The following is a 21,781-nucleotide window of genomic DNA, read 5'->3' as shown; positions in this document are numbered from 1 at the left end:
CCACACTTAGTCTTTTGCACTCCTGGGCAAAATCAAGACGCAAATCAGGGAATAGTTCAAAGGGCTTTTAGGAAGGTGACACAGACTCAGCATACAGAAAACAAAGACTCAACAAGGACAGAAACAGAATTACACAGTCCTCAAGAAATCTGGACAGAGAAAAGAAGTAGACAATTCCAACACAGAATGAATCAGAGACAGCAGATACTAATAAAATCATCCAAGCAATTCAATACAAGGAAAATATTCAATCAGTTCAAGAGATGAATCAAAAGCAACAGAGCCTCACAGATGCACACAATCAGTGTTTCTCTCAAGTGTTTAAGGTAAAACAATGTCACTCAATGCACTCAAGAAAGCAATCACAAATAGACTTGGCAAGCCTCTAATATCAACACTCAAGCACATACGCATGTTCAAATCAAAAGGTCTTTTATGGGTGTAATGGGGCCAAGGACAAGGGAGGATAAATATGGATGAGAAGTTACAAACCAAAAGAAATAGAGGAGCAATGGGGAACAAGTGTAAACACAGTCAAATCACACCCAAAACCTCTAATTCAATCCTCTTCTTGACTCCATTATTCGCACCCCTTTTTTTTTTCATTCATTTTTTTAAATTTTTTTTTTTCCATCCTGTCTCTTTTCTTTTCTCTCTTTAGCACACAACTATAAGAGACAAGATATAAATCATAATTCTAAAAACAAAACAAGAAGAGGAACCAACTAGCCAATTTATCAGAATCCCCAAGGAGACCACACTTGTTCCCAAGACACTTCCAAAGCTCCAAAATTCCCTAAGGTTAAGGTAATCATGGTTTTTTTTTTCACTTAGGACTAGTGTATGAGCATTCGAAATAAAGAATTGGGGGAAAGTATAGGCTCAAAAGGGGTTATCAAAGGATCAAAACAAGGTAAGCTTATTTGGCTAGAGAGGCTCAAGAACAAAATTGCCTTTATCACTTCCAAACATGCATATCAATCAAGAATTATCAACAAGAGTCAAGCCAAGGCATATGCGCAAGCAATCAAGAGACATATCACACACAAGAAAAAAAAACATAAAGTGGCTCAAATCTCACACAGGGTAATTCTGTCACAATCAATTCAACCTCTCAAACATCATAATCATCTTCCCAAGCAGAGAAAAGCAAGGATTTCAAACAAATAAATATCAATCAAGTGAAGGAAATGATAAGTCTACAACCCAAACAAAGTCCAGAAATGAAGAGAATCATGTAAAACTGTACACACGACAAAACAAAAACTAACTAGAAAAGAAAAAATTTAACCAAGAAAACAAAAACTAACAAAGAAAAAATAAAAATCTCCCCCAATAGACCACACTTAAACTACACAGTGTCCTCAATGTGTCATAAGCATAAGATCGGAAATCAAAACAGTCAACAGATCATGGACAAGTGCAATAAAAGTAGGGAAAGGGGGAGAAGAGAAAAGGAAAACTCCCCTGAGTTATGGTGGAAGCTGCCAATTTTGGACTTTCAGGGAGATGTCTTCCACCATTAGATTCAGCAAACGAGTTTTGAGGAGGACCAACTTCATCAGTACTGCCATATCATCCAAAACGAGATGTTTCTTCTTTCTTCTCCCAGCAAACTGTTCCATCAGTAGCTTTCCTTCCACTGGCAGTTGTTCAGTGTGTGACATCGGAATGGAGATCCCTGGCTCAATCAAAGAAGTAGCAGTACACTCTCCTTCATTAATCACGATTTCCTTAATGTCAGCACTTGTATTCTCATTTAATTCTGCAGCATGGTCATCAAACTCACAATTAATAGCATCTGTTATACGCTTAGAATCTGTCTGTAACACATAATCAATTTCAATACAGATCGGGCAAGAACCAGATTCACAATCACATTCAAAGTTCTCAGAGAACTGTGTCAGATCAAAGTTCAGTCCTAACTCTATAGAGTTATCAGATTGCACAGTTTCCACCTCAAAATCAATATTGATATATGCATCATCAACAGAATCAAAGGTCAGTTCAAGGCTATTATCATTCAAAATTTCATCACAGCAATCATGTCCATTCAAAACAACCCTTAGACCAATGGGTTCAATGGCTGATACTGAATCAAAAATTTTAGAATGATCAATCAAATCTGTATCAGTATCAGTCATGAATCCTATAGAATCAGTGTGTATCAAATCACAGGCATTTGAATGCATAAGCAAATCAGGTAAAGTGTTTGGAATCTCAAGTTCAGAATAAACCTGTTTTTGCTCATTGAAAATTTTCTTACCAATCTCCAAGTCATCAGCTGCATCCTCAAAGCTATCATTTAAATCAAGGTCAGTGCAAGGATAGTGAACATCAGGTATGTCAATGTGCTCTACAGGGAATAATGAATCCACAGCATGAGTGTGCACATGTGTATCAATATCAGAATCCAGAACAGGCTTAAATGGTTCAAGTTTTACCAATTCAAAAACATTAAAATTTACTTGAACCTCAGATACATGAGTAGGGATTTCAAGTTTACAGTAAACCTGCTCAGGTTTTTCCTTTACTACCTCACTTGGATTTTGACCCGCCAGCTTGCAGAGCAACTTCTTTGCCTCTGTTGGAGTTGTGTCCATCAAAGATCCACCAGCAGCTACATCCACTAATATCCTTTCATTGTCCAAGAGCCCTTCATAAAAGTAAATCAAGAGCAAATGCTCTGGAATTTGGTGGTTTGGACAGGCTGTGCAGAGCTTGTTAAACCTCTCCCAATAATCTGGCAGTCTTTCTTCTTGAAATTGCTCAATGGTAGTGATCTCCCTCCTAATGCTGCTTACCTTTGCTGCTGGAAAGAACTTGTGGAGGAATCTCTGTTGTGTTTCCTGCCAACTATCAAAAGGATACTGGTATAGGAACCAGTCTCTTGCTGCACCTTGAAGGGACATTGGAAACACTTTCATCAACACTGTCTCCTTTGAAACACCAGGAGGCCTCATCGACAAACACACCAAACAAAACTCCTTGAGGTGCCTGTATGGATCTTCATGTGCCAACCCATGGAATTTGGGAAGACTCTTGATCAGATCATATATCCAGTCTTGAGAATCTGTCATCTCCTCTATTGTAGTGCAAAACCTGTCTCAGACCTGGACTTCCACTTCAAACAAAGATTAAACCAAACATATAGAAACATAACATGGGGGAAAACCATTATTTACATAATTGGAAACTTCAAGAAACAACAACTAAATGCACAAAATACAAAAGATGATAAAAATCTAAAAACACAAAAATCGATAAAAGAAGTAAACTCAAACAAGACTAACTAAACATCCTAAAACACATCACACAACACAACACTAACACAACAAAAGACCTAAGACTGAACCATTGGTCCCCGGCAACGGCGCCATTTTGATGAGAGGGTCGCACCTCCCACAAAAGTTGAGCATATAAGAATGCAGTATAGACTAGGAAGTGACTCCTAGGTCGTCTCTCAAGGACCAAATTGCAGTTCAGTCTCAGATCAAACACGTAGTGGGGGGGTTGTGAAAGGTTTGTGAATGCAATTGAACTAAATTTAAACTGGAACTTAAATACAACCAAACATAATTGAAAACACTGAAATAAATGAACAAAACATGAAGACCAAACGGTCCTAAAACAATATGTGTGAACTAATTAAAATGCAGCAGATAATAAAGAAACATTTGACATACTATTCAAACACAACACTTAAGCTAAAGAAATGAAATGTTATTCATCACGAAATCAACACTTAAAAAGAAAACGCTAATAGTAAAGCAAGATAAATGAGCAAGGCGATTCTAATGCATTAAAATTCTCTGTGCAAGCTTAAAGTTAAATCAAGTAAAACATTATTTAATGCTGGTAAATGGTAATATTGAGTTAAAAGGTGAAATGTTCTATTCAACAGCTTCAACGCAGTCATAAAGCAAACAAATTAAAATAAAAAAAAACGCATGACAGTGAAAATAAAATCTCGGACTAAGCAACTTCATTCAGCAAAGTAAGTGAATTCAGCTTGTGCACACCGCTTGCAGCTACCTAAAAGAAAAGAAAGTATGTGGACCCAAATCTAAAAGAAACAAAATAAAATGACCGCATGTGAAAGGTGAAATCAGCGCATAAAATTCCATTCTCCTTTGCTGGAACATAACCCCCCAATGAATCCATGCACAACAATGCTTCCAAAGTGATTCACCGTGTGCACCTCAGGCCATGACACACCCTCCATCTCAATATCCATGTGCTTCTATTTAAAAGAAAGAAAAATCCCGCGTGCTGCTGCCAAAATGAAGATCCGCGTGCTTCCCAAGCTGCTGTAACCAAGCTTTCTAAAGTGAATGAATCCTCTCAATTGCTACTGGAATCAAAAGGAACTAAAGAACCAGTGCCAAAAGATGCTAGCCGAAACAGCGTGTTTCTCTCATTTTCATAACAGCCCCCCAAGGTGGCGGCTCCCACACACGTCCAGCCCTCTTTTTTTTTTCTACCTTTCCTGAACGCTCCCTAATTTCTCCATTACCCACACCACTTCCAAGATGCTGGACCGTGACACTACTTTCTTTTTGCTGGATGTCACCCTTTTTCTCTGAAGCACCACGTCCTCCAAGCCCAAAAGGAAAGTGAGCCTCCACGTGTGCTCCTTTTGTAAAAGCAAATAAAATGATGATGAAAATCCATTCTCCCTCAGTAGCTTGACCTTGCCTTTTAAAAGAAAGTAAATTCATTTCTTCTCTCCAAATGAAATCACGTGATGCTGCTCCTTCCCATCTCCACGTGAAGGTCTTCCTCTCTCCCCAGCTGGACGGGAGCTGCCCCTTGGATGCTGCTGCCCGCGTGCTTTTTAATTTGCTGGGTGCACCCCTTCACTAAATGAAAGTGAAGTTTCTTTTCTCGGTGGCAGCTTCTCTTTTTCTAAGCACACATGTGTTTTCTTCTATTTCTTTTCTTTTAGCCAAACCAAACAGCATATTCCAGCTCAAGTCTCCACGGATCAGCACAACTTTTCTATTCAACACAAAATAAATCAATGCAACCATATTAGAACACTCAAACAGTAATCACTGGACTGACATAGGGGAGTAAACAAATTACTGGGAACAGTACAAAACTAATTTGAACAAAGTAAAAACTATACATGAAAATAGACATCTAGACGAAACTATGAAAAAAATTGCATGGAAAACGGATAAGAATTGGACTCAAACGAGGTCACACAAGTCGACACAAACAGCAGTAATCACTGGACTGACATATGAGAGTAAAATAAATACTGGGAACAGCACAGAATGAATTTGAACAAAGTAAAAACTATATGTTAAAATAGACATCCAGACGAAACTATGAAAAAAAATTGCATGGAAAACGGATAAGAATTGAACTCAAACGAAGACACACAAGTTGACACAACATTCACGCGGCAGCCAGCGAAAATAAAAATGGCTAAGATGCATTGGCTCAATTTCCATTTCTCATTTCGCTTTCTAATGTCCCAAAAAGTTATCCAAAATTTTCCCGTAATTAATAATGCAAAATAATAAGCTCAGATAATTCAAATTAGTTAAAATAAGAATTTCCGATCAAATTAAGCACAATTAGGAAAAACAGGAAAATACCGGACGTTTAAGCATAATTCCCCGACTAATTCTAGCACATTAAACTAAGTGAAGTGAGGAAAATATTGGTTCATCAAAGTTCATGACTCTTCTCCCCATCTTCTATGTTGATGCCACTATCATCATCATCTGGAATCTGAACAGTCTGAAATGGTAACTCTGAATCTTGAGACTGTTCCTCAGCGAGTTGAGTGGCCATCTGCCCTATCTGATCAGTCATACTCTGAATGGCAGCTCCTATTTCTTGCTGGAACTGCATGTTCTCTTGCCGAAACTGAAGGTTCTGCATGGTCATCTGCTCCAACAACTCCTGCAATGTAGGCTCAGAAATAGAAGGCTGAGGAGCTGTTTCGGTAGAAGCATCATACTGCTGACTCTCGTATTGCTGGACTGGTGGAGGCATAAAAGTACTTTGGAATGGTGGTTCTTGATATTGATGCTGTGGACCATCATACCATCCCAAGGTAGGGTCATTCCATCCAAGACCGTTGCTGTAAGCATATTGCACAGGGGAAAATTTGCTCAGAAACTGATGCTCAAGATATCCCCAATCGGTAACGGATCTCAGAGGAAGAGAGTCATTCCAATCCTTAGCTGCTCCTTGTAATGAATGCGGAAATGCGCTCAAGAAAATGTAATCAAGAGGGACATCTGGAGGCTTCATTGAAGAGCACATGATGTGGAGCTCCTCCAAATGTCTGTGTGGGCATTCTCCTGCAAAACCATGAAACTTAGGCAGCAAATGTATCAGTCCAGGGGTGAGATCACAATGAAGATCATCCTCCTTAAGTGAAACCGGCTCACAAAGAGCACTCTCAGAAATTAGAGGATGAGTCGTATTGCTCTCAACATAGAAATCAGCAGAATATGAATTACAATCAGAGTAACATGCAGAAGGAGAATCATAATCAGAGGCACTAGCAAAACAAGCAGTGTTCACGAAATCAAAATAGGTAGACATGGAAAAAGAAGAATACTAAAAATCACGAAACAAATAAAACACAACACATTTATACATGCAACACGCACACACAAAACAGAACATCACATCACATCACAACACAAGACAAAACACAACACACACAAACACAACAAAAAGACCTAAGACTGAACCATTGGTCCCCGGCAACGGCGCCATTTTGATGAGAGGGTCGCACCTCCCACAAAAGTTGTGCATAAAAGAATGCAGTATAGACTAGGAAGTGACTCCTAGGTCGTCTCTCAAGGACCAAATTGGGTTCAGTCTCAGATCAAACACATAGTGGGGGGGGTTTTGAAAATGTTTTTGTGATTCGAAAATGATGTAAATTAAGACTGGAAATTAAATACAACCAAACATAATTGAAAATAGTGAAATGAATTAACAAAGCTTGAATACCGAACGGTTTCTAAAATAAGTGAGGAAATTGGAAATGCAAGAAGATAAATAAACTGAACAGAACAGACAACATGATAACAGTAAATTAAACATTCCTAAAGCCAAAACTAATTTAAATGCATTAGAGAAATAAGAAAAAGGAATTCAAAACTATTAAAATGCAATGATAAGCTAAAGTAAAACAAATTAAATGCATTGCAGCAAAGAAGCAGTAAAGGGCTTTAATCAAAAGTTAAAATGTGAGCTTGTGTATCTCCCAATCCGTGACAGCACACCACTTTCCGTGCACACCATTCTTCTACCTAATCTACTCCTTCAATCAGCGTTCCAGCATGGCCCCCTACCACCTTGACCAAGTGTTCCACAATTGTCCAACCTTCATCCAGTGTTTCACGTCTCGCAACTTCGAAAGTACGTAGCTGATCCCTCTCACATATTGGAACTGGAGGACGTTCGTCTTCGCCAAGACCGAACGCTGGAGATGAAGCCGATTCGAATTGAAGACGAACGCACTAGATTACACAAAGGGAAGGACGTTCGTCTAGTAAAAGTGGTGTGGGACGACAAGACTGGCGATTCTACTTGGGAAGTTGAGGATGCCATGAAGGACTTATACCCTCATCTATTCCCTGGTAAGACTTAATTTTCGAGGACGAAAATTTTTTTTAGTTAGGGGGATTGTCACGCCCCATTAATTACACTGATGAGTCACCACTGTGCTTCCATTAATACACCGTGACACGCACACCCTTTCATTAAAACGCACTCACACTCACACTGCATGCATGCTGACAAGTGTCACTTTGGAACGTTCCCAAGAGTTAGTGGAATCCAAGTGGCAGCACGCGGATGGACGTTCGTCCTACGTGGGAGGAGAAATTAATTTCTCTGGAAAACTCTTCCCATTCCTCTGCACACTTCATCTTCTTCCTCCAATTCTCTGATCTCAAACTCTCTACCTTCTCTCTAGAACCCCTGCATCTTCTCTCTTCTGCAACTCACCCTTCTTTGCTTCGTTCGCATTTCAGCACCGTGAGAAGCGTCCCTGCACCGTGAGCTTTCCAGCAAACCGATTGGTTTTGGATTCTGAAACGGGTAAGTTTCACGTCCTCAACCACCCTCCATTTCAACATGCAAACGTCCTTTTGAATCTGCACGAGTCCTCTCTGAACCGTTATTTGGGTTTTTGAAATTTTAGTTTAAGGAAATCTTGGGTTGAAACGTAAAGGGTAGAAAAGAGGGTACTGGAGTCTTGTTTTCTTTCTCTGAAGAACGAACGCACATTTCTGAATCCGGGTAAGGGAAGCTTATTGGTTTAATTCATTTGATGTCTGTACTGCATGCGCGTATGTGATGCTTGAAAATATGATTTCTGATATCTGACTTTTGAGTATATGAATATGATTCTGAGATGATATATGAAAGTGTTGCATGTATGTACTGGGAACTGTACGTTTGTGTGTATGAATGTCCTGTAAATTTGTATGTAATGTGATCTTGATATTTGATGTTGGTATATGATTTTGATTCAAAGATTTAGAAGTATAGAGTATACTGTGAGATGAGTAATTATATGAATGTAAGTTATACTGGAAAATGAGTTACTGTAAGATGATTTTGAATATGTAAAGACTATGAAAATGAACGTTCGTATCGATACGGTCATTTACCGTTCGGTAGTCTTGGTAATTTCCTTGAATTAGTTGAACCCTTTCATTTGGAAAGGACTCCCTTTGAGGACGAACGCCCTCTTATATATATAGCTTTACGTTGAGCATTTGGCCAGACGTACACTTCATGAGTGTTGCGTGAGAATTGAGAAGCTTGATATCATCCTTTTTGATCACTTAGTCAAATTGTAAGACTTAAATTTAAGTATTTTATCTTAATAGAAATCCCAAAACTTCTTTGATTTTGGGCGCGTACGTCCTGAAGTGGCGCTCGGTCTTAGACCGAACGCTCGTCCTCAAAAGAGTAAATGATAAGTAGCGCTCGGTCTGATACCGAACGCTCGTCCAAATGTGTATGTGGTAAAAGAACGCTCGGTCATATACCGAACGTTCGTTCCTTCATTAATTATCAACGAACGGTAATAGCGTTCGCCCTGAATAGACGTATCGTTCGTCCATCAATCTAAATAGCGTTCGTCCAAATATCTCTAATAACGTTCGTCCAAAGACTTCAGTGACGTTCGTCCAAAATTTCCATTTTTAGCGCTCGGTCATTGACTGGCAGTTTGTCTCCTGAATTAATTCTTGTCCAGTTTATTTATCTAAACAATTTGTGATATGTCTATCCATTGGATTCGTTCCAGAATTATTGAATTTAAATTATTCTAAGTAAATTACAGATCATTCTAGTTTCAGTTCATCTAACTGATTCAAGTTCGTGAAAGAGCCTTTCTTGGTATTGTATTAACGTTCGTCCTCTATTATAAAGAGGGCTAGACGTTCGTTCTTTTATGAAAGTGAAACTAAGAATGAAAGTGTGAATAAGATGAAAGATTAAGATGTGCGAATGCCATGAGGAATGAAATTGTGATTGTGGAATTTGAACGAGCGTTCCATGGAGGAACGACTCTTGAATGGAAATTGAGATTTTTGTAAAGTATGAATGTGGTAAGCTTAGCTGGCGGGTCATCCTGATATTCCGTGAGTGCTCGTTCTCAAGTAGAGAGGAGCATGTCATGTGTGGGAATGGCAGGAGGTCTTAGTCCATAACTGTAACTTGGACAGAACGGACTAACCTCAGGTGGCAGCTGACGAGTATTCCAGCTCTTCCACCTGGGTGCACGAACGTCGTAGCTACACAGAATTCATACATGTCCGGACGGTCGGTCTAGTATCAGGACTTTGGTTGAATTAATGTATGATTTGAATGATTGTGGCGTGAATAAAATTATATGTTGATATGTATAAACTGTATGTTTGACTTGAATTAAATTCAATAAGCTTACCCTTGCATTTCCTTCGTGTTGTCTTGTCTATGTTTATCCGTCTTGTCAAATGCAATGATCATCCGTGTGGATGTGAGCAGAGGGAGATGCGTCTCTGGAGCAAACTCTTGAAGAGGAACTCGCTGCTGAAGAAAATTTAGTAGAAGTTGAGGTGAAGGCCGAACAGTGAGGCGTTCGGTTGTTTAGTTAGTGTAATTAGAGTAGCGAGCGGCTGTGAGCGAGCGCTCTTTTTGTTGATTGTAAATAGTTGGACGTTCGGTAAAGTTTTTGTAAACCGTTCGTCCTTGTTCTTTTGTGAACGCTTGTTAATTAATGAAAGGCCGTTCGGCCGTTTAATTTAATCTGTTTCCTTTACTTTTAAAACTGTTTGAGTTATTGATACGTGTAATTATTCTGAGTATATGGTTGATGACTGTATAATTTTGGGATGTTACATTATTGGTATCAGAGCAGTTTTGTTCTTCTAAAGGACGCTGTAGGTTATGAGTGCATTGCGTTTTTGCTGTGTGCTTATTATGTGTTTGATGAGTTATTATTTTAAACTCTTGAACAATTCTAACGCTCGTTTTCTGATGAACCAGAGAACGAATGGCCCCTAGACTTCCTCCTCCTCCACAGCCTAACGAGTCTGACGCTCCCAACAACAATAGGATGTTGGAGGCTGTAATCGAACGGTTGCATCAGCAAAATACTACCCTTATGGAACAGAACGCTGCTGCTCTACAGAGTTTGGAGGCCGCACGCGTCAACTCTGAAGCCACGCAGAGGCAGCTAATGGAGATTATTGCTGCCACAAGAGGCGCGCCGGGGGCGTCCTCTTCTAATACTGCACCACATGCCGAGTGGAGTTTGGAGAGCTTTCTCCAACACCGTCCAGCCAAGTTCAGTGGGACGTGCCTTCCTGATGAGGCAGACCAATGGCTACGGGATATGGAGAGAATTTACAACGCTAAGATGTGCCCAGATGAGAACCGCTTAGCATTCACAGAATACCTACTAACGGGAGAAGCGAGCCACTGGTGGGCGAGCGTGAGGGCCTTATTAACAGACGCTCACAGTCCTATTACTTGGGAAGTTTTCAGGAGCAAATTCTATGAAGAATACTTTCCAGATAGCGTCCGTTTCTCCAAAGAGGTGGAGTTTCTACAGTTGACACAAGGAGGGATGACCGTTTCTGAATATACGAACAAGTTTAAGCACTTGGTTCGTTTTAATACCATGGCAACTAATGCGGAATGGCAGTGTAGGAAATTTGAGAATGGTTTGAGGAGCGATCTAAAGGTGTTAATCTCTAGCTTGTGTATCCGTTCATTTCCTACATTGGTTGAAAGGGCAAAGATATTGGAGAAGAACATGGCTGAAGTTGAGCAGCGTAAGAAGCAACAGACTTCCAGGGGACCGATATTGACAAGACCAAATATGACTCGGAATATTACTCCATATGCGCGTCCAGGACAGTCAAGGGGATCGCAAGCAGTGGTGGTTACTGGACAGTCGGGACAATCAGGGGCAGTGAGATGTTTTCAATGTGGAGGACCCCATTACAAGTCAGCTTGTCCTCAATTGGTGGGAGTAAAATATTGCACTCGTTGTAGAAGACATGGTCACCTGGAGAACGAGTGTAATACGGGTGGACGTGCGGTAATGAGGCCACCCAACACTGGAAGGAATCAGACGAGAGGTGGTGGACGAGCCCAAGCTGTTGGGCGTGTGTACGCGATTACTGGGGCAGAAGCAGCGAGCTCAGGTACGCTCGTCACTGGCACGTGCTTGTTGTATGGAATAAATTGCTGTGTGTTGTTTGACTCGGGGGCGACGCACTCCTTCATCTCGAAGGCGTGTGTTGATAAATTGGGGTTAGTAGCGAGCGAGATGCAGTTTGATTTGGTGGTATCAACACCAGCAGCTGGGGAAGTTAGGACGTCTACAATGTGTGTTAGATGCCCTATTGAGGTAGAAGGACGTAGGTATAAGGTGAATCTCATCTGTTTGCCTCTCAAGGACTTAGAAGTAATTCTGGGAATGGATTGGCTGAATACCAATCGCATTCTCATAGATTGTGGAGCTAAGGAGTTGATCTTTCCGGAAGAAAATGAAGAAGAGTTGAGTGTGACGCTCGGCCAGTTGAAAGAAGATATCATGGAGGGCGCGAGTTGCTTTTTGATTATGACGCATGAAGACTTAGGGGTTGCGGAGAAGAGCTGTGAACGTTCGTCCAATAAGTATACTGAAGAACGAGCGGTTGTAGAAGAATTCCCGGACGTCTTTCCGGATGAGGTGCCTGGACTACCACCCGTTCGTGAAGTTGAGTTTACCATTGATTTGGTAACAACCGCAGCCCCCATATCCGTTCAACCATATAGAATGGCACCTGCTGAATTGGTTGAGCTTAAAAAGCAAATTGAAGAATTGATGGACAAGAGGTTCATCCGTCCAAGCGTGTCCCCTTGGGGAGCGCCAGTGTTATTGGTGAAGAAGAAGGATGGCAGCTCTCGGCTTTGTATTGATTATCGTCAATTGAATAAGCTGACCATCAAAAACAAATACCCATTGCCTCGCATTGACGACTTGCTGGATCAATTGCATGGAGCGAGCGTCTTCTCAAAAATAGACTTGAGATCGGGCTATCATCAGATTCGTGTTAAGGAAGGGGACATCCAGAAGACGGCCTTCCGCTCTCGTTACGGACATTATGAGTATGTGGTCATGCCGTTCGGTGTGACGAACACTCCAGCAGTCTTCATGGACTACATGAACAGGATCTTTAGGCCGTACTTGGACAAGTTCGTGGTGGTGTTCATTGACGATATTCTCATCTACTCCAAGAGTTGTGAAGAACATGAAGAGCATTTAAGGGTGGTACTCGGAGTGTTGAGAGAAAAAGAGCTATACGCTAAGTTGTCAAAGTGTGAATTCTGGATGAAGGAAGTGCAATTCTTGGGTCATGTTGTATCCGCGGGTGGAATTTCAGTTGATCAGGCTAAGGTACGAGCAGTTTTGGAATGGGAGAGCCCACGCTCGGTCACGGAAGTGAGAAGTTTTGTGGGGCTAGCGGGCTACTATAGACGTTTCATTGAGGGATTTTCTAAGATAGTAGCACCGTTAACTCGTCTTACAAGGAAGGATCAACCGTTCGCATGGACTGATTTGTGTGAAGAGCGCTTCCAAGAGTTGAAGAATAAGTTGACGAACGCTCCAGTTTTGGTGATTCCGGACACTGCCAAACCCTTTGAAGTCTACTGTGATGCGTCTCACCAGGGTTTGGGGTGCGTCCTTATGCAAGAGAAGAAGGCAGTGGCGTACGCCTCTCGGCAGTTGAAGATACACGAGAGGAATTATCCGACGCACGACCTGGAGCTGGCTGCGGTCGTCTTCGCTTTGAAGATTTGGAGGCACTACTTGTATGGATCCGTTTTCCAAGTCTTCAGCGATCACAAGAGCCTCAAGTACCTCTTCGATCAGAAGGAGTTAAACATGAGACAAAGGAGGTGGCTTGAGTTCTTGAAGGATTATGACTTCGAGTTGCTTTACCATCCTGGAAAAGCGAACGTTGTGGCGGACGCCCTAAGCAGGAAGTCAGTGCATGTCTCGCTAATGATGGTGAAGGAGCTGCACTTAGTGGAGAGTTTTCGAGACCTAAGGTTGCAGTTTGAGTTGGAGCCGAACAGTATCAAATGCTGCAACCTTAGGATATCCAGTAATGTGTTCGACCGAATCTGGATGAAACAACGAGAGGATGAAGAATTGATGAAGATTTTAAGCGCGCTTGGTACGGATCAAGCCAAGCATTTCAACGCTGGAACGGACGGCATGTTACGTTACATGGGACGGACGTGCATTCCAAATGATGGAGAGCTGAAGCGAATCATCTTGGAGGAAGGGCATCACAGTCGTCTTAGCATACACCCTGGTATGACTAAGATGTATCAAGACCTTCGACGTTCGTTCTGGTGGCCAGGAATGAAGAATGACATCGCTCGTTTTGTGGCATCTTGTCTGACCTGTCAGCGAGCGAAGGCGGAGCATCAGAGGCCGGGCGGCCTATTACAACCTTTGGAGATTCCAGAATGGAAGTGGGACAGCATCTCAATGGACTTCGTGACACACTTGCCTCGCACATTCAAGAATCACGATTCCATTTGGGTGATAGTGGATCGTTTAACGAAGAGTGCTCACTTCCTACCCATCAACCTGAAGATGTCATTGACTAATTTGGCAAAGCTCTACATCAAAGAGATCGTTCGTCTGCATGGAGTGCCGTCCAGCATTATCTCTGACCGAGACACCAGGTTCACCTCTCGGTTTTGGCAGTCGTTGCAAAGTGAACTGGGCAGCAGACTCCAAATGAGTTCAGCGTACCATCCTCAGACGGACGGTCAATCCGAAAGAACAATCCAGACGCTTGAAGATTTATTGCGAACGTGCGTACTTGATCACATGGGCGTTTGGGATGAAGTCCTGCCATTAGTGGAGTTCACCTACAACAACAGCTTCCAGTCAAGCATTGGAATGGCTCCCTTCGAAGCTCTGTACGGACGCAAATGCCGCACACCACTTTGCTGGTTTCAAGAAGGAGAAAACATATTGACTGGACCCGAGCTCGTTCAACAAACGACTGAAAAGGTGAAATTAATTCAAGAGAGGTTGAAGACGTCCAGAAGCAGGCAGAAGTCATACGCAGATAAGAGGAGACGACCCTTGGAGTTCGAAGCTGGCGATCATGTTTTCCTAAGGTTAAATCCAACTACGGGAGCAGGAAGAGCATTGCGTTCAAAGAAATTATCTCCTAAGTTCGTGGGGCCGTACCAGATCACAAGAAAGATTGGACCTGTTGCATACGAGCTAGCCCTACCTCCACAATTGTCCAACCTTCATCCAGTGTTTCACGTCTCGCAACTTCGAAAGTACGTAGCTGATCCCTCTCACATATTGGAACTGGAGGACGTTCGTCTTCGCCAAGACCGAACGCTGGAGATGAAGCCGATTCGAATTGAAGACGAACGCACTAGATTACACAAAGGGAAGGACGTTCGTCTAGTAAAAGTGGTGTGGGACGACAAGACTGGCGATTCTACTTGGGAAGTTGAGGATGCCATGAAGGACTTATACCCTCATCTATTCCCTGGTAAGACTTAATTTTCGAGGACGAAAATTTTTTTTAGTTAGGGGGATTGTCACGCCCCATTAATTACACTGATGAGTCACCACTGTGCTTCCATTAATACACCGTGACACGCACACCCTTTCATTAAAACGCACTCACACTCACACTGCATGCATGCTGACAAGTGTCACTTTGGAACGTTCCCAAGAGTTAGTGGAATCCAAGTGGCAGCACGCGGATGGACGTTCGTCCTACGTGGGAGGAGAAATTAATTTCTCTGGAAAACTCTTCCCATTCCTCTGCACACTTCATCTTCTTCCTCCAATTCTCTGATCTCAAACTCTCTACCTTCTCTCTAGAACCCCTGCATCTTCTCTCTTCTGCAACTCACCCTTCTTTGCTTCGTTCGCATTTCAGCACCGTGAGAAGCGTCCCTGCACCGTGAGCTTTCCAGCAAACCGATTGGTTTTGGATTCTGAAACGGGTAAGTTTCACGTCCTCAACCACCCTCCATTTCAACATGCAAACGTCCTTTTGAATCTGCACGAGTCCTCTCTGAACCGTTATTTGGGTTTTTGAAATTTTAGTTTAAGGAAATCTTGGGTTGAAACGTAAAGGGTAGAAAAGAGGGTACTGGAGTCTTGTTTTCTTTCTCTGAAGAACGAACGCACATTTCTGAATCCGGGTAAGGGAAGCTTATTGGTTTAATTCATTTGATGTCTGTACTGCATGCGCGTATGTGATGCTTGAAAATATGATTTCTGATATCTGACTTTTGAGTATATGAATATGATTCTGAGATGATATATGAAAGTGTTGCATGTATGTACTGGGAACTGTACGTTTGTGTGTATGAATGTCCTGTAAATTTGTATGTAATGTGATCTTGATATTTGATGTTGGTATATGATTTTGATTCAAAGATTTAGAAGTATAGAGTATACTGTGAGATGAGTAATTATATGAATGTAAGTTATACTGGAAAATGAGTTACTGTAAGATGATTTTGAATATGTAAAGACTATGAAAATGAACGTTCGTATCGATACGGTCATTTACCGTTCGGTAGTCTTGGTAATTTCCTTGAATTAGTTGAACCCTTTCATTTGGAAAGGACTCCCTTTGAGGACGAACGCCCTCTTATATATATAGCTTTACGTTGAGCATTTGGCCAGACGTACACTTCATGAGTGTTGCGTGAGAATTGAGAAGCTTGATATCATCCTTTTTGATCACTTAGTCAAATTGTAAGACTTAAATTTAAGTATTTTATCTTAATAGAAATCCCAAAACTTCTTTGATTTTGGGCGCGTACGTCCTGAAGTGGCGCTCGGTCTTAGACCGAACGCTCGTCCTCAAAAGAGTAAATGATAAGTAGCGCTCGGTCTGATACCGAACGCTCGTCCAAATGTGTATGTGGTAAAAGAACGCTCGGTCATATACCGAACGTTCGTTCCTTCATTAATTATCAACGAACGGTAATAGCGTTCGCCCTGAATAGACGTATCGTTCGTCCATCAATCTAAATAGCGTTCGTCCAAATATCTCTAATAACGTTCGTCCAAAGACTTCAGTGACGTTCGTCCAAAATTTCCATTTTTAGCGCTCGGTCATTGACTGGCAGTTTGTCTCCTGAATTAATTCTTGTCCAGTTTATTTATCTAAACAATTTGTGATATGTCTATCCATTGGATTCGTTCCAGAATTATTGAATTTAAATTATTCTAAGTAAATTACAGATCATTCTAGTTTCAGTTCATCTAACTGATTCAAGTTCGTGAAAGAGCCTTTCTTGGTATTGTATTAACGTTCGTCCTCTATTATAAAGAGGGCTAGACGTTCGTTCTTTTATGAAAGTGAAACTAAGAATGAAAGTGTGAATAAGATGAAAGATTAAGATGTGCGAATGCCATGAGGAATGAAATTGTGATTGTGGAATTTGAACGAGCGTTCCATGGAGGAACGACTCTTGAATGGAAATTGAGATTTTTGTAAAGTATGAATGTGGTAAGCTTAGCTGGCGGGTCATCCTGATATTCCGTGAGTGCTCGTTCTCAAGTAGAGAGGAGCATGTCATGTGTGGGAATGGCAGGAGGTCTTAGTCCATAACTGTAACTTGGACAGAACGGACTAACCTCAGGTGGCAGCTGACGAGTATTCCAGCTCTTCCACCTGGGTGCACGAACGTCGTAGCTACACAGAATTCATACATGTCCGGACGGTCGGTCTAGTATCAGGACTTTGGTTGAATTAATGTATGATTTGAATGATTGTGGCGTGAATAAAATTATATGTTGATATGTATAAACTGTATGTTTGACTTGAATTAAATTCAATAAGCTTACCCTTGCATTTCCTTCGTGTTGTCTTGTCTATGTTTATCCGTCTTGTCAAATGCAATGATCATCCGTGTGGATGTGAGCAGAGGGAGATGCGTCTCTGGAGCAAACTCTTGAAGAGGAACTCGCTGCTGAAGAAAATTTAGTAGAAGTTGAGGTGAAGGCCGAACAGTGAGGCGTTCGGTTGTTTAGTTAGTGTAATTAGAGTAGCGAGCGGCTGTGAGCGAGCGCTCTTTTTGTTGATTGTAAATAGTTGGACGTTCGGTAAAGTTTTTGTAAACCGTTCGTCCTTGTTCTTTTGTGAACGCTTGTTAATTAATGAAAGGCCGTTCGGCCGTTTATTTTAATCTGTTTCCTTTACTTTTAAAACTGTTTGAGTTATTGATACGTGTAATTATTCTGAGTATATGGTTGATGACTGTATAATTTTGGGATGTTACATTTGGCATTCTTCCTGATGTCCTAAAATGTATTTCCGAAATTTTCCTGCACTTCAAAAATGCGCTTAATCAGCTCAGAAAACCCAAATTAGCACAATTACAAATTTCCGACCAAATTAAGCAGAATTCGGAAAACGGGGAAATAACAAACAATTAAACACAATTCCCTGGTTTATTTAAGTGCAATAAACTAAATATAATTCAAGAAATAACGACTCATCACCCACCTGGTAATCGATTACCAAAATGGCGTCATCGATTACCAGTACGTTTTCTGCCTTCACATTTCCAGTCTTGCAGGGGTCATGATTTCAACATTGTGTAATCGATTACCAAAAAATGGTAATCGATTACAGGACCCAGAAGTCGGTTTTGGGGTGCACGGCTTCAACACTGTTGCTATGAACAGTGTGAAGTCGTGCAGGGGGGGCACGACTTCTTCGTTTGAAGTCGTTTGGACCCCACGACTTCACTTTTAGTCAATTTTTGCCTACTTTGGTAATAAATACCACATTTTTGCCTACTTTGGTAACAAAGCCATCAAGCTATGGAGTTCTCGGCCAAGAGAAGAAGGATGTTCACGGTCCAGCAGTTTTCTTTACGCAGTCACAAGAGCTTGGAGAGAAGATCAAGGCTGTCCAGCCACGTTGAAAAGAGAAGACAACATCATATGGAAGAAAGAAGGGAGCTGTTGTTGCATCCAGCAGAAAGGAGCTCTTTGCTGTCACGGCCTTGCTGCACTTGAAGAGAGAAGATGTATGGTCCAGAGTGGTGTTGCACGTGAAAGGAACCAGCAAGCATGGGAAAAAAATTCAGTTTTTAATTTTGGAGAAAGAAAGTGGATGCCAAAATATTGGAACATCTCACGGCCAGGAGTTGGGAGTTAGAGAATATCATGGCTTAAAAAAATATAAAAGAAGAAGTGTTGTGCAGATTGGAGAGCCCACGGACAAGGTGTGGGCAACAGCACCTTTGGATTGGAGAGGAATATTTTGATGAAGGGCATACACGGTCAGATAAAGAAAGTTCACGTTGGAGAATTAATGGGAGACACCATGCAGCAAGGTATGGGGAGAATGAATGTGTGCACACTCACGGCTGAAGCAACACATGAAAGGCCACTAAAAAAAATCATTTGAAAAAGCATGCACATAAGGATGCGGTGGATGGGTGCTGCAACATTTTAATTTTTAAAGAAGCATGTTTTGAAAGACACACGACCCATGCTCATATGGTAGGTCCATCATATTTTGGAAGGATATGCAAAGAGAAACAAATGCACATATCACGGCCTCATCCAGCAAGCAGAGTTTTGGAGGTGCTGCACACACACTCCACGGACTTGTCCAACAAGCAGGAAGGAAAAGAAGAAGGTGTCTCGACCTTGCTGGAAGAAGGGAGCCCACTGGAAGGATATTCACGTATTCTTAGCTGTTTCATACCCTTGTCAGCATGCTCCACACACAGCTCACGTTCAGAATAGGAGAGAAGCACTTTGGAGGATGGTATTCACGGGCAGAGGGTGCCATGGCTATAAGAAGTGTGGAGTGTGGGAGTTCTGGCAGGGGATTTTAGGAGTAGTTTAGGAAAACACTCACAGCCTGGAAGAGGCTCTCGCCTCTTCCTTTTCCAGTAGCGCAGCATATAGTTTTTCATTCCAAACAGTGTGTAGAATTTTATTTTTGTAGTGTCACAGCAGTTGCTCATTTCATTTTCACTTGTACTGTCCAGAATTTTAATTTAAGTCTTCAATCGGTGATGAATTCTGTAACATCCCAAAATATAGTGATAACCATAATCAGAATTAATTACATTAATCATTAAAACAGTGCAGTCTTTACAAAAAGATAAGAGGTCTAAAACGTCGAACGTTTTAAAATACAAAAATGTAATGTAGCCGACGGTATCCAAATTCTAAGACTAAACAAAAATACTATCAGCTACTACATGTCGAGCACTCTAGGGCTCGACCTTAATCCCTACTTCAACCGGTCCAACATCTTCCGAAATTTCTTCTGCCAGCGCCTCTTCCAGCAGCTCACTTCCATCTGCTCCCATCCACATGGATGATCATCGCAAGGACAAGACGGACGTACAAAGACAATCGACAACACAAAGAAGAGAACACAGGGTAAGCTTATGTAATTTAATTCACACATTAAAGTATCAATTCAATCCAGTCAAACATACCAGAATGATTCAACATAAATAAATAAACAAATATCCAACAACTATTTCTAGACGGACCGTCCGGACTGTATGAATCTGTGTAGCTACAGGCGTCCTTGCACCCGAGTGGTGTAGTAACTGGGATACACTCGACAGCTGCCACTCGAGGTTAGTCCGTTCTTACGTCGCCCATGTTAACTTATGGACTAAGGACCTCCTGCCATTCCCACACATGAACCACTCTCCTCTAAGTGAAGACGAGTGTCACGGAATATCAGGATGGACCAAGCCAGCATTAGCATGCCCACAGTCATACTTTACCAAATTCCACATTCAACATATGTGAGTCGTTCCTCCCTGGAACGCTCGTACAACATTCATAAACGTTTAATCATCTCATATAATGTTCATCATTCAAAATCTTTCACTTTTATTTTCATTTTTGTCTTTCAGTCCGAGTATGTAAATAATCAAACTTTCAGCCCTCTTTATAACGAGGACAACCGTGAGGAACGAGACTGAAGAATTTACCCCGTTCCAAAATAAAGTAATACTGACTACCAGATAGATGAACGACCTGTATTAACACGGTGCTCGACACTGTCGGTCGACACAGATGAATGATCTGTATTACAAGGGGGTTCGACACTGTCGGTCGACACAGATGAATGATCTGTATTACAAGGGGGTCCGACACTGCTGATCGACACAGATGAATGTTCTGTATTACAAGGGGGTTCGACACTGCTGATCGACACAGATGAATGTTCTGTATTACAAGGGGGTTCGACACTGTCGGTCGACACAGATGAATGATCTGAATTACAAGGGTGCTCGACACTGTCGGTCGACACAGATGGACGATCTGTATTATCAAGGGTGCTCGACACTGTCGATCGACACAGATGAATGATCTGTATTTCAAGGATGCTCGACACTGTCGGTCGACACAGATGGACGATCTGTATTATCAAGGGTGCTCGACACTGTCGATCGACACAGATGAATGATCTGTATTTCAAGGATGCTCGACACTGTCGGTCGACACAGATGGATGATCTGTATAATCAAGGGTGCTCGACACTGTTGATTATAAGTTCTAAGTAAAAGACCTACAAAGCTCATGCTCGACCAGAATCCTTCCCAATGAAAGTATTCCAATTCAAAGAAGTTTACTAGAACACCAAACGGTCGAGAACCGTTTAATGTCGGACATACGTTATCATAGGGAAGTTGATATTCAAGTTTCACTTACATTCTCTCGTTCCTAAGCATGTATATTTCGTATTCATACACGTCACTCATATCATACATTTCAACCAACATATATCATATTCATTTAGTAAAGCAACGTTCGACCATGCATACTCAATCGACATACATCTCATACATTCAGTTCATATCATGTTTACATACAACATACAAGTATAAATTAAATTACTAAGCTTCCCTCACCTGGATAGCAGTGTACTCCCGAAAAGCAAGGTTTTGTTCGACCTCTAACAGCGTTCTACCCTCAGGTTTCGCTCAACAACTTTCCCTTAATCTAAAACACCAGAAATCAGAAACAACTCAGACCTCTACCCCATGCCTGCAACTGAATCTTAGTTTGCATGTACTACAGAACAAACGTTCAGATCAACGTCCAGAGTCGAGTGACTTACCGGTTACAGAACTAGGATCTGTTCGGTTCGGATTGAAGCTCACGGTGCCAGGAACGTTCCTACGGTTCTGAAACGTGATCGGAGAAGAAGGTGATGAGTTACAGTAAAGAGAAGGTGAGGGT

The 21,781-nt window shown here is 41.6% G+C and overlaps 1 protein-coding gene across 1 annotated transcript; it reads left to right on the top strand.

The window, feature by feature from the left end:
- Nucleotides 1-10,531: 10,531 nt before the first annotated feature.
- On the top strand, nt 10,532-14,154 carry LOC148195248 (uncharacterized). The gene is made up of 5 exons (XM_088095137.1): nt 10,532-11,906; nt 12,000-12,639; nt 12,703-13,309; nt 13,406-13,835; nt 13,952-14,154. Exons 1-5 carry the CDS (start codon nt 10,532-10,534, stop codon nt 14,152-14,154), a joined length of 3,255 nt encoding a protein of 1,084 aa, XP_087951263.1.
- The last annotated feature ends 7,627 nt before the right edge of the window (nt 14,155-21,781 follow it).

This window comes from Vigna umbellata, chromosome 7 (genome assembly GCF_029865625.1).
Source record: "Vigna umbellata cultivar VRB3 chromosome 7, Vumbellata_1.0, whole genome shotgun sequence".
Lineage (NCBI taxonomy): Eukaryota > Viridiplantae > Streptophyta > Magnoliopsida > Fabales > Fabaceae > Vigna > Vigna umbellata.
Note: the sequence above shows the minus strand (reverse complement) of the source record. Positions and strands in the feature narration are given on the sequence as shown.